Source organism: Botryllus schlosseri, chromosome 14 (genome assembly GCF_051294905.1).
Source record: "Botryllus schlosseri isolate E-star chromosome 14, Bs_hap1, whole genome shotgun sequence".
NCBI lineage: Eukaryota > Metazoa > Chordata > Ascidiacea > Stolidobranchia > Styelidae > Botryllus > Botryllus schlosseri.
Genome location: NC_137249.1, coordinates 5,089,876 through 5,104,108, shown reverse-complemented (window position 1 = coordinate 5,104,108; position 14,233 = coordinate 5,089,876). Strand labels below are relative to the sequence as shown.

The following is a 14,233-nucleotide window of genomic DNA, read 5'->3' as shown; positions in this document are numbered from 1 at the left end:
TACCAGTAGCTGGAATTGTTGAAAAATTTGGCATCATGATACGTTGACGAAGTGATTGCAAGATCCGTACCATGTAGTATGGCCTGGAGTTTGTTTGTCGACTACTATGGTCATGGTCATTCACACCAGGCCAATTTTCTTCATTTTTATTCCGTAGCTGCCGACTTGTAGCACGGCCCACTTCTAGGCTTTTATAAGACACCGCTTACAGGAATGAGATGGCAAGGAGCATAGATAAACTCCCCAACACTTACGTAATTATGGTGTTGACATCAAACCAGCAATCTGTTGGTGTTAGCATGCGGATTAAATCACTACAGTAGCTCGCCGCCCGAGAGTGTTAGCACTAATCAAAGAGGACCATAGCTCTACGTTTTGTTAACTACTGAAGAATCATGCAGTGGGAGGATGCGGGCTCTATTCGGGTGGAGAAATCCCCAGACAATGATGAAACCCCGTTTTCAAAAATCCACCGTTCAGCCTTGACAAACAACTTCGTCGCAACACTGCACTGATGCCCTACCATACTACTTGTACTCTATACAAGTTTGCAGAATAGCGTGTTCACACACAGGGTTAGAAAAGTTAACGAGTACGATAGAAACAGCTAAATGTATTATGATGGCGGGAAACTGTCAAACGAACAATTGCATGCATGCTTCAAACTAGACGACATCAGATTATGCGGTATAGAAGGGGCAACAAACGGAGCAATGACCCAAACTCTAAACATCTACGTGTAATTTATACTTTCTGGATGAGAATAGCAATAGACGATGAGCTTGGACTCTTTTCTCCGGGACCTAAAATAGTATTGTGCATGCATAGTTGTTGTACTGTCGTTCAGTTGGTTACCAGTTACGCAAATAGGTGATTCAAAAGCGAAATCATTCCTGACACTGTAAGACTTTTCCATTCAAACGCGATGCCGTAATTTGTCAGACTTTCGTTACCGGTACGCGAGACATGACAATAGAGAAAGCTAGCTCACAAAATGTCTTCCCACTTCTAGTACCAATGAATTGAAGTAGAGTGAAAAATGCTAGGAATGTCAACGGCACAGTGAGAAATGCAATATGTAACAATCAAAAAAACGAACAACAATAGAATGCAGAGCGGCGCTGCGCGTAAATCAAAGCAACACTTCATAATGTTCAAATCAACGAACGGTGAATAGATGATCAAGCGGGCAAAGGCTCTCTTATAGGCGATTTCGGTTGTATGGCAATGAATCATAACGCTAAGAGCCATTCTAGTATGCAATTGTGCTAATGACCTATACAAAATTACGGGGAGAGGTTAATCGAAATATATTTTGCATTCGGATTGACATAGTGTACATAACTACACGGAGCTACTGTTATACCTATCAAATGTTCAATTACAGTTTCAGCGGACATTCAGAGTGCAAATGAGAAAAAAAATCCTAGTATTTGATGTTTCAAGCAACAATATGTTTCTATTTTCAAATCAAAACCACAATGTCATAAGCCACAGGGGCAGAAACGTGTTCGTCTCTCACGGAATTACCACTTGTAATTGGCAGAATTAGTCAAAGCTGTAACCACTGGCATAACCTGGGTGCGGGTGGAAGGCCCCTAAAACTTTGTTCGTGACACAATTTGTATGCACCGCCTTACAGTATATCTGTGACAAAAGCCACTGTTGAACATATTTCCGATAGTGCCTCCAAATTTTCATCATGGTCACACCTACAACGTGTGTCAGCATCATGTCATGAAACGCTCGACTGTGAAATAAGCGAAATTGATAGCCGTAAACGTGAATAAATATCTGCAGGATAATAGGTGAAATGCGTGAAAAGGATACCACACATAATATTTTAAAGCGGCCGTCTTAACAAAATAGCGCGATTATTATGAATATATTGGCGGCAGTGGAGTAGGTTTCAAAGGGAAGGGGAATCACGTTAGTGTCGCGCATGTTACTTTCGGCATGCTTGCGTTTGCGTGTCACACGTTAATTTTGCCGTGATTTTATCGATTTCTTCCAGCTTATCGACGATGATTCCGTTGGCGACATTCGATTTTGGAGAATGGTTGTTGTTTTCCAGCGACACTCTGGCAGACACCGGACTCGATCTGACAACCCCTTCGTTTTCATTACCCAAGTATCGATTTTGGTCAAGGCCTGCGTGAGAAAGACAAATGCTCATCGTGATCAACGGACAAGAATTGCAAACCTGGCAAATTCATGCATTCGGAATTGAATTGTCATTCAAATCCGCCACAAAATCAAAATATTACAAATTATCTCCATGAGTGTGGGAAACAGCTTGTCGAGATGAAAAACAGCTATTTTGCGATCTTGCATTGAATAGCATGCTATATTCCGCTAGAGTTGCACAAAGATGTACTTAGGCATGCAGCTACAGAAACAGTATGACAGATCAATATTCCTTTACCATGCAACGTGTGATTGGATGAGTTTGAAAAACCGTCACGGGACTTTGGGTATCTGCTGTTCATAATTTCACAACTCCAGACGTTGCCGTAGTTAAGGAGTGTAATGTGCTACTACTATTCCAAGTCTAGTGTTAACCTTCGAGTCGTACAAATAGGGAAAAGTGAGGTACGTACCCTTTCACTCAACCGCAAATAAAATATTCTTAGTTCAACATTCAACTTGATGTCTACCATAAATGCGACATAACGCATAGAGACTGACAATGCTGCAGGTTGTTCACTACATGAAAAAATGTGATTTTTATGATCATGGGTAGCCCTTCGCCCCTGTTTCGGATTCTGTGCCGTGAAGGAACGATTGAAATGAATAATGTTCCATGTGAAAACAAATGTTTGTCTCGATAGGTGCATAAATTCAGAACTCGACAAAACTCGGTTATAGCCTCTAATTTTCAAAATTAATACTCTAATCATTGTTCCCACCCCCAGCTAGTACCGTGCTATGATTTTTGACAAAGTCACATCATGGCTGAAGATTTTCATTATATAAACATGTGAACTCAATAGAATCAAGTTGAAAGGTGTATGGTTCGACAACTGCTTTATTCATTTGATGCCAATGGTATGTCATATCAATGACATTTCAAATTTGATTCGAATCAGAACAAGAAATTAAATGGATTTGCACGGTGAATATAACGTGAGCGATTTCCAATTGGGCACGTCGGCACGATCGATAGTTCTCGACATTCAATTCTTTACCTAAGACTTTGTTTCGCGGGGCTGCACATGCCTAAATCACCCCTTTGACAAATAACAATGCGCAAACTCCGCCGAGCGCTTGGAGCAGGATCGCGATCCCGAGCTTCCTTCGTAAATTGGTAACGGCAAATATTTTAGACGTGTGGTGCTCTACAAATCATAGAAGACAACGGTTGCTGCTACACTCGACAATATCACAAAATATAACAGGTTACTTTCAAGGCTGGCATAACTGTTAGGATATATAATGCACGATGATCTCACTTCAGTTTCAGAGCAACTAAAATAGCACAGTGTTTTATCACTTATCTTTTTACACCATCATTATTATTAGCCTAGCAAAAGTTTCCATGCCACAGTTCCATTGAAAATGCATTTGTTCACGCATTGAAATTGTCATGACATTCAGTAACCTCTCATACCAAGCTGGTTGAAAATGTACTGCAATAACAAAAATTATGTAATATCTATTACCAAGTCAATTACTGTCAGCCACCAGTCGGAATTTTCAGAGAGCCATCAGCGCCGGCTAGGCTGCACAACAGGATATAGATGCATTTAAAGAGACTCTTTTTGAGGTAAAAAATTACGATATACAACTAATAATATATTCATATGGAAATAAACCCAAATGTTGGGGGGGGGGGTATAATCGTTAACAGCTAGTAGAGATACGTCTGTTGATATACAAAGTTCTTTTGAAATCAACACTAGTCACTATAGCGATTACCCCTAACAAGTGTCATATCCTGTTTTATTTCAGTATTTATATTATTCAATAGGACGTAGATGCAAAATAATGAGGGCATTTTTTCGGAACATAATTTCATCATCATTCATTACATCCGAAACCTGAAACGAAATACTAAAACTACTGCTAATCCAGAATACTATATTATTACTGGATTTAACGTAGATTTGTTATTTGATATAGCCCCATCCTGATAGTATGATAATTGAGCGGCGAGGATTTTTGGCTATACAGAGAAATGGTCGGTCACCTTACGGCTTACACCTTACAAGAAGCAATTCTATAACATCATTACGTAAAAATATCTGATAAATGCGGTTGACTTTGAGTAGGTGGTTCTACTGATTGTAAGAATTCGTCTTACCCAACGCCTTGTAAAGTTCGTTTCTCATTCTCGTCGTGACTTTCTTCGTGAGGGTAAATGCGGTGAAAGCGGCAAACGTGCAATTGCAGACAAAGATGACGTAAAAATTTCCGAGCCACGAAAACTGCCCGTAGCTTCCTTGAAGAACAAACTCCGTGATACCTGAAACGCGAGAATCGCGTACATTACAAACACTATGCCAGTAATAGTTACTAGGAAACTAGGCCCGTTTCATCAAAGATAAAATGCCATACAGAGTATCATGGTTGTGCAAACAAGCATCTTCCGTACACTTTGGTTTGTAGTTAGAGATCAGATGGTGAGTTCCATCTTTTGTGGATGGGCGCCCGAAACAATTAATGACTACCAGTCTAGGCTACAACTTGGGTATCTTACAAAATATTTTTCAAGGAAAAAAATAACAACCATGACAGGTAGTTGTATTGTTATGACTACTCCGGTGATCAAACAGTTTGTAATCAAATCTTGAAGTGTTAAGATAGGGAGAGTATTAAAATGAATTCAGAATGATGAATCCTGATATCTTCAAAATATTTTTTTTTTTAAAGCGTTTCAAAAGGCTTTGCTGCCAACACATTTGCAAGTATCGACAAAAGTAGGTGGCTTTTAGCGTTTGTGCTGCATCGACATGAAAGTCTTCCAGTTCAAACAGTGTGGCTTAACTACTCAGTTGCCCGGCTCTCATCTAGCTCTGCGGCGTAGTTGGTTAGGCGTTGAAATTCTGAATCCAGCGATATATTACTTATTGGTTTCGCATCCCATTGAGGTCGTGTTTTACAGTTTTGAAAAGCGAAGCAAAATTTTCTGGAAAAACCCACAGGTGCCAGCCGGTTTAAAAGCTTCAGATAATGCTGACGACAGGGAAACCACGTTGGTATAATCTCGCAAGTCACATCCACAAGAGCAGCGAGTCATAGGAATCAAACGGCTCACCTAATATTCTGCACAACACTGGCAAGGACGACCCCAGCAGTTGCATGATGAGGCAGTTGTAAATGATTCCGGTCATGGAAGTGTCGCTTTTCTTCGGCCGCAACTTCTTGACGCCCGGCAGATTGTAGAAACCGACAAACGAAGCCAGCATGAGATAGCAAACGACGGCAGTTTCTATAAAAGTCCCGACGATACCGAAAGTTGACAGCGACGTCGCGCCTAGCATCGCCATACGGTTCTAAAAAGAGAGACACGGAACTATCAGACGTAGTATTCTAATATCTGGGTTGACGTGGTACTCGAGTAGGAGCATGAATAACGCTGCAAAGGTCGTGGTCCTGCAAACATGAGGGCTGACTAGTATCGATTCAGTAGAGATAGCTTGTATTTCAACTTGAACGTGAACATGCTCCACGACTGTCGGATAGCTGGCGAGATACTGTTACACGCTGCAGGTCCGGCATATTTGATAGAGCTATGATCTTTAACTGCGATCATACATCATATTTGGATGATGTGGAAGCGAGTGTTGTACTTATGCACTTTCGATACCCAGGTAAAGAAGTCCTTGGCATTTTCAGGGCAGTGACCGCAGTGGAACTGATACATAAACTTGGCATATTCCAAAACTACTTTCTACTTCTTAAACCCAAATCTAAGACGCATGATTTCGACGGAAGTGCACTCGGCATGAAAAAGACGTGCCTTACACGCGTGTAATCACAGTAGCTCAGCTTTGAGCTCAAATTCAAAGTTCACGGACGTGCAAACAATTAGACGTGCCCTCTGACCAGACAGGCTTTGTTGTTACTTCACTGAGTTACTACTGATCAGCGATACCTTGATAGAAGCAAGATATTCATTCCACTACTGGTAACCGATTGAATGTTTCTGCCATTACCACTAGAATCAGGATTAGCAGATGCCGCCATATATAAGTGATGCTCATGATCAATGTTCCGCATTATTTCTGGATTTGCATTATAATCTAAAACACCAAAAAAGACCCAGTTCGAACGCGAGTTACTTACGGCTTGTTCCTCGTCGAGAGACCACCACGATTCCTTTGGCACATTTTTGTCCCAATTTGCATAACTCCTGTAGTCAGTACGCATAGAGTATTCCTGAAACAAAGACACATTCGATCGAGTGGGTTTTAAAAAGCACAAGGTCTCGCCGACATACCTTTCCGGCGTTAGGACGAAGTTCGTGATCTCCGATGAAGAGAAGTTCGATAATATGGATGCAGACCTGACAACGAGAAAAAGGATTTGTTCAAACAGCTAGATCGGGATTGTAATTACCATAAAATTAGATAGTAATCTCATAAGATAATACTGTTCAGGCACGCATCAAATGCACTAATTCAATTCATCAATTACAACGACCTTACATATCAATACCATAAAATTAGTGATTCCTGCCCACTAGCTACAAAAAGAAGTAACTTCTTGTCAGAAACATGGCTATATGGCTACATTCAAATGATATTAATAGTATATGTTACTGCATTGTATGTCGTGATTAGTAAACTGGCACTGGGCATTAATTTGGGATAATTTCCGAATTTATTTTATTTTCTCTGTTTAACAATTATATTTGATACTGATTTACTATATGCTTCTTGAAATTACATTATTGACTGAGTTGCTATTGTTAGGAGGTTAACAATGGACTAACCTACATAGAAGAGACGAAATCAGGCCAACAGTTCCCTGATCGAAACATCAATAACAAAAACCCGCAATTACAATTTGCAAATTATACTTACTATTCCACTCATCATGACATCACACACTTGAACTTTTAATTTATAATCGATACATTGAACGACCCTGATAAGTTACGCCAGCTATATTGCCGACAATTGGTAGTTCCGTAAAAAGCCTCTTCAGAGACACAAATAACATCAACCCCAAGGTAACGTGATAGAGTACACTCAAAAAATATGTTGAAGCAAATAGTCCTGACGGGCACCTCCAAAGACAAACAAAATACAGGCCTTGAAAAATATTTGCAGGCTAATTACAATGTATCATTTCGATTGCTTTGAGTATAATGTGTGACGACACACCAAAACGTAATTACAGAGTCGATACTACAAAGTAAATATGCTTATCCACAAGCACAAAAACACAGACGTGCTGGAGACCATAAATTTTGTAAATAAGTCCAATTGATTCTGCGTGACCTCTTCCCGAGTGCACAATTACAGACGTTTCCCATCATAACACTACACCTTACCAAAAACAGCGCCAGTCCCGTTAGTAGAATAATAAGCAGCATGGTTAACGGATATCCCAGATTTCTCTCCCAACCGGACGCATTTTGGCGTCGCTCTAAATCTTTGCGTTTCTTTTTAATCTCGTCGATCTTCGTCGTCAGTTCCTCACGGTTGTATTTCCCACGAAAAGTCATTCCACGAGATTCGAGTTTGCGTCTCAAGGCATCCTGTTCAACAAAGAAATCGCTGGTTCTTTTATCCAACATATTAAGGAAGACGATTGCTATAGTCAGTGTATCAACGTAAACCATTCACTTTTAGTCTACACCGATGCCATATATGGCTTGATTAGGTCTAATGATCATTAGTTGTAAAATGTCGTGGAGGGGCAAGTCTGCACAAGGATAGGATAGAGTATTTATAACTGCAATTCGATTGCAGTTTACCTATTTACGAGATATTGCATCATTACTTAATTTTCAAGACTGTCGAGAATCCAAACACATTTGTGATAAATCAATGTGTAACCTGGCATAACATAATATGCCGCAGAACACAACAATAATTGCCATATAAAATGTTTTTACCGGTATATACTTCATAGCAAAAGCTAAATGTAGGGATGTGAGCAGCAAAAAGACAGTGATTTATTGAGCAAATTGCTTTTAATAGACGGGTATTAGTGGATTTTATGAAATTGAAATATTTGTACTTGACTATTACTTCAGAGTTTTGCCAGTATCAAAACAGTTAGTGAATTGCTTCCCCGGTAAGGCAAAATTCAATAAGAATTTCGACAATACCATCCCGTGTTATCTTGGTATTGATAAGGAAAAAGGAAGGAGGCCCGGAATCAATACCGTCAACCTGCATACCCGGTTCTAGACTCAGAGATTTATAAAATACGACAGAACCCACCAACGAGTTGAGCTAGTCTTCAAACCAGACGAGTGGAAATATTTCACAGATCCCATTACTTTCAAACCATCACAAGATTACAACAATGTGAAAAGAAGTATACAATAAAAAGTGACACATAGGAACCAAATGCAGTGCACGCCTAATGACAGAGACCATTCACATATATAATCTCACAGAAATTTCAAATCTGTATTGTGACCTGACAGCTGTACGCAATCGATAACAAATGTCATGTCTTCCGAAATCTATTATCTTGAAGAAAACCATTGATTTTACGAAGCTGCATTGACAAGCCCACCAGAGAATGCAGATAGTACGAAGATACTCATTAGGGCCTTTGGGGAGACAAGGCATTCGGCCGAAGCTAATTCATTGCAGAGATCTCATGGGACAAACCGCTAAGCCAGGAGGAATGAGAAATTACTTCCACGATTAAACACAGACCAGTTGATATCAATTCCCAATTCACCTCTTCGTATTTTGCTGTGGTCAGTTCCACGTCGTTATTTTCCAGAATCTTAGGCTTCACCAACAATTTTCCGACGACGTCAAAGAGCTGAACGAATCCGAATGGCGCGCACGAAAGCATCACAATCACCGAGCAGCATATCGAAAACGAATAGAGATACTCCACAAAGGACTCTCCCACCAGTTTAACCAGTTCCTGGAAAAAATTAAATCAGGCAAATGACGGGCAGGCAAGGCCATCAGAATGTGAAAAGAATGCGTCACATTTTCCTGTTATGACTAAACTGGAGTGTGCAGCATGCTTTTGTTATGGTTGTGCATCAAATGGGAGTAACTAGATTTAAAAATAGCACTGCCTCTAAAGAGACATGAAGAGATTGGCAATGATACATCATCAGAGAGTCGACTTTTGAAATATTCAACACACTCTACCGATAGCTGTTTCTTGGAATAGCCTACTCTCATTGGTGGAATTCACAACAAACCGCATCTGGCTTCTGGGCCTTCATTCTGGTATAAACCACAGCTTACACAGAAATTGGACTCGCAGAATCATTAACGTACGTACATATAACGGGAGTTCAGAGGCCATTTTCAATGTTCATTGCTTGCTGCTGACACAATTGCAATGCTATGCTAAGCAAGTCAGAAACAGCAGGCTATATACAATAGGAATTTGTCAAAATTTATAGCAAGTAATCCATGACATGCATATTTTTGTAACGATGACCAAGTTAAACCAGTAATGTCTGTTCATTCTCTACTTGTTGACAATTTCTTGCTGCACACGGCTAACGTTTTGAGCACGTGGCACAATCCAGATGGAATGTGTTGCCTGCAGGAGGCATACTAGTTTGATTTTGATTCTTGAACATTATAGCCACAAACAATCAGTTTCAAAGTATCTAAATACACAACTATTATGCCATCCTAAACAGATAAATACTCACCAGCCCGGAGTTGTCTCCGTCAAAAAAGGCAAGAGCAAGGACAGCCAGTCCGAAAACCAGCACAGCAAGCAACAGCAGCACAGTGAGAGTTTCGTACACCCGAGGAAGTAGTCCACTACGTTGACCGGAGAAGCCTTCCGATTCGGTGAAGAAATAGGAAAATGGAAGAAGTACAAAAATTGATAAGTTGCTCAAAATATAAGTAGAATTCCACAGATCTGAAACAAAGAAAACGCTCAATTTAGAAATAACATCTGAATTCTGTAATACAAGGGGCGATGGATATCAGTAGAATCCACTCAAATCAATCATGTTAGACTGAAAGCATACTCCTAGTTGAGATTGGACAAATTGATAACAATACAGAGTACAAAATCGAGCTAAAGATTATCTCAATACTTCATTTGTACATTGTACTAGAGATGAACGGAGATTTCCTACTGAATCTTTCACAATCGGAATAATATGTTGCAACTTGCAACATCACAATCCTCAATCACTCATATATATCATATATATATACATTATATATGAAATGTGGAATAGGCCTATTGTGACATTTCAATGAACGAAAAGGGGACATGAGAAAATCTTGTAGAAAAGGTTTTGACAGAATCTCTCAAAGTGTTCCTTGTGAGTAATGAATACCAGTGCTGTAGAACTGTATAGTGTACAAAAGAACCATACTAGATTGCTTATCCGTCAACATGAGAAATTCCTATGTCAATAGGTAGGCCCAATATGTTATTACAACTCTTACTCATATATTTAGACCAACCAAATCAGCAAGAATCCAATAAATTGCGAGCATCTAAAATTATTTTTGAACTGTGTGCCCAAGGGCTTAAATACAGGATCGACCTGAAAACTGTTCCATCTAGCTAAGCTAAGACGGAAATGTAACGAACTCGAATAGCCCGAAATGGCAATATATGTAGCCTACACGGGAAATCTACATTAAGACAAATAGAATGGCACTTGAAGCAGCAAGCACAAATCCCATAAATATTTCTTCAACAACAGAGGCTTTAAGATGCTAAAACAGTGTTTTGGAACATTTCATGGAAATACCATTAGATCATAGCTAAGGGAACCCTAGACGTAGATTCCATTACTTACTGTGAATCAGCGCACCATTCAACCATTGAACCCAGTAACTTCCAGGAAACAAATGAACTATTTCATTTCCTATCATCGACATGGGCAACATCAAGACGGCGGATATTGAAACGGCCAACGTCGCAGCACATAAATACAGTGATATCCTGTGAACATTTCAGAGATTGAAATCGACATAAATTTGTCAGAAAATAGCTAAGTTAGCAAGTAAGTGATATACCAGTCCAAATGTCAAGTACTCTACCACTGATACAAAACAGCACAATGACTATTGGCATAGGGTACATCCCACACACCATAATCAGGTCTTAATCACTTGGCTTCGCAACTGTCGCACGCAATGTAAGAGTAACTGAACTTCATGGTTGGATGAGCACAAAAAAATAACTATGATCGGTGCATCAATCTTTTGCAAAATCAAGTTTGCTGCATTTAGGGCTAGATACTAAATTTACTACAAAATGTACATGGAAATCAGAGGCCTGGTGGATGACTGTGTGGATAATTTCACATGAAATTAGCGGTTTGCAAAGTTACAAAAAATTTATGCATGTACTAGTACATACGGTGACTAATACTTGTGTAAGAGAGAGAAGCCCAACATGATTGTAGCCTCATGTATTTATGTACATACAGTTTCTAAATCAGATTTCATTTCATTATCATTTTCTGAATTCATTCCAAGTTGTGCATATTGAACTCCGGTAACGCAGTCTTCTTTGAAAGATGGGGCAATAGAATGAACTTGGGAAAGTTCACCACATTGGTTTCAGTAAGGAAAGTCTACTTTTCAAAATGATCTGCTCGATCAAGCCACAAACACCTCAAGTCGACAAGAGTAAACAGCCCAAGTTTGTAGATGGAGCCACCGAGCCATGAAACTATTGTGAGGAGAACAAAAGGTAACAACCAATAAGAATGTCACCTATAAACACGCTCGCTAGTGGAATCGAGAAAAACAATATAGCAGCGAGGCCATCATTTCCAACACATAAAATTTCATAATTAACTTCAAGATTGTTGACTTAAGAACACATCTGGACAGTCTCAGTCTTGTGCCTAGTCTCATGAGCAGGCAAACCGAGTTCAAAATAGGTTTCTTAAAAAGTATCATTAATTACATTATAATAAGATAGTGCCTACTGCCTAGCGAGGCTTGAACGAAGAGATAAAGTAGTTATAAACATTCAATAATATGTTGAAACAATTGAGTATCTAACGTAGGTCTATGTTTGCTTCAGTGCTTCAGACTTTGACTTATAATCCGCATTACAAACACAGTCCAAAGTCCACCAGGACACATACAGTGATCACCAACCATTACTAATCTAGGAGTAGGCCTACCAGTGAGTGGTAAGAGACTTCACAGCTATCAGATAAGCTAATAAAAATACAGAATTATATTAAACCAAAACCATGTCAATCTATAGGCTACAGTGTGAAAATCGGGAATAATACTAATCTATTCATTGAAACCAATATATTACGAACAAATGTTTGGGGTTACTATGCTTATTACAATGCGCGAATCCAATATAAGGAGATTGGGCTAAACCTCATCAAAATACAGAAATTTCTGAATATGAATGAGAATGGCATTTAAATCACCTATATGCTTTTGCCTCGTCTTCACATCCATACCACTCGTCTTGTTCCTTCTTGCGATGAAGATACGTTATTGTACAATAAGCCACGACGTACAGGACAATGAACGTGAGAAGAGCAATTATGTATTCGCGTACCTGAAAAAAAAGTCGGGTCCCATTCAGAAATTTCTCTTTGATACGTTCCAATATCAAAATATATCGTATATTCTACATCAAGGTCAATTTTGGCACCAAATTATTGAGGATAGGGTTATCGGTACATAGCAGTATGTTATTATTCAAGGCGAATGACTACAAGAAAATAGTTAGTGTTTCCAAGCATCTAAGATAGTTAATAACAGGGCACCGGTAAGTAAAAAACTGAAATGAAAAAAATCAATAATTGCAGCATGGCCTGACAAATTCAGCATCTAGAATTACGTTTACGTTAGTAGCTCAAAGCAGGAAAGGAGAAAAAACTATTGCTCCGTGTCAGGTATTCTAAAATTGGTCATTGGAAATGTTAAACGATAAATTACATTCTTCAGAAACTTTATAATCCAGATATCAGCATGAATGTAAAACAATATCAGTTCCGATGGATTTTTGAGACGCCTAATCGTACGCCTATATTTCAAAAAAATTAAGGTTGGCCAGTAACAAAATTAAAACTTTCTATTTGCAATATCTATTTATTATCAGATAGCTTTAATGTATTAAATGATAGTGGAGTGGAGTTGAAACTTACAAGATTATTGAATTCTTCCTCTTTCTTTTCAATGCTGAAATCACCAGGCGAAATATCGGTGAGCCCGAAGGCATATGTGACCCAATCTAACATAGTTTGGGATTTGCTAAGTGCTACGTATCAAACATCTGCAAAAATTCAAATACAGTTTTACTTTTAAAACATTAACATTGATAATGGCGGCGAATTAGCAATGTGTCACAAATTTTTACCCGTTTTATAACATAATGTGCTGCTCAAGTGTGGATTCGTTTCTTATTCGCTCAAAATCTTTACAAGCCTATGAAGACAGAATCAGAATCTCAGTATCATTTTGCAATCAATTCCGAGTGTTACACAAGCAGCTTCAACTATGAAGAAACAGAGAGAATTTATTATTGCCGGGCAAAAATGAAATTTGGAATAAAAATTCAACAATTGACACAAAAAGATTGATTGGATGCAGCACACCACACGATATGCCGTAACCTACATGAAGAATGAGAATGAATACATCTTTGTTTTAGGATCATAGTAGCCGATATCCATTTTTCACATTATTAGAAAATCAAGTTTTAGTAAAATTTTCATTTTCTTTGGTTATATCTTAGCCATGGTTTTGTTTGAAATAGCGTGCCAATAAATGCATAATATAATGTTACAATAATAAAGAGATAAAGTTTCGGTAAAGTGATCTGGTGATCATCGAATCTATTGAGTAGGCTAATTGATTATATGTTTACATAAGATATAACAGTTAATATAAACATGATACAATCATAGGCTGGTGTACAAAGCAAGACTGGAAACAGTGGCAATAAGTTACTGTGACGTAGGTCTTTTTGCATAGAATAATTAACCATTAACCTGGGTGCAAACCAGGAGACGAATTATAGAAATATAAATAATGGAATAGTGTGTGTTGCCGTGTTGGTATGTATTCCAATGCCCTGTTTGCATTAAAGTGCGTAATTAGCAACC

At 38.8% G+C, this 14,233-nt stretch overlaps 1 protein-coding gene across 3 annotated transcripts; it reads right to left on the bottom strand.

Annotated features, from left to right (window-relative positions):
* Positions 1-131: 131 nt before the first annotated feature.
* LOC145455520 (limb region 1 protein homolog) lies at positions 132-13,438 on the bottom strand. Of its 3 annotated transcripts, none has more exons than XR_013920356.1 (12): positions 13,274-13,437; positions 12,548-12,681; positions 10,940-11,085; positions 9,821-10,038; positions 8,872-9,066; positions 7,502-7,708; positions 6,443-6,508; positions 6,289-6,381; positions 5,258-5,495; positions 4,304-4,465; positions 3,663-3,722; positions 2,031-2,151 (listed from the first exon to the last, which is right to left on the bottom strand). XR_013920356.1 is itself a non-coding variant. In XM_080333505.1 (12 exons), the coding sequence occupies exons 1-11, from the start codon at positions 13,364-13,366 to the stop codon at positions 3,220-3,222; spliced, it is 1,671 nt and encodes a 556-aa protein (XP_080189631.1). In that variant the 5' UTR covers positions 13,367-13,438; the 3' UTR covers positions 2,031-2,151; positions 3,189-3,219. The 3 variants fall into 3 exon arrangements, 2 of the variants coding, with proteins under 2 accessions (XP_080189630.1, XP_080189631.1); XM_080333505.1 differs by lacking the exon at positions 3,663-3,722 and adding an exon at positions 3,189-3,338 and having other exon boundaries at positions 13,274-13,438; XM_080333504.1 differs by lacking the exon at positions 3,663-3,722 and having other exon boundaries at positions 132-2,151.
* Between the last annotated feature and the right edge of the window lie 795 nt (positions 13,439-14,233).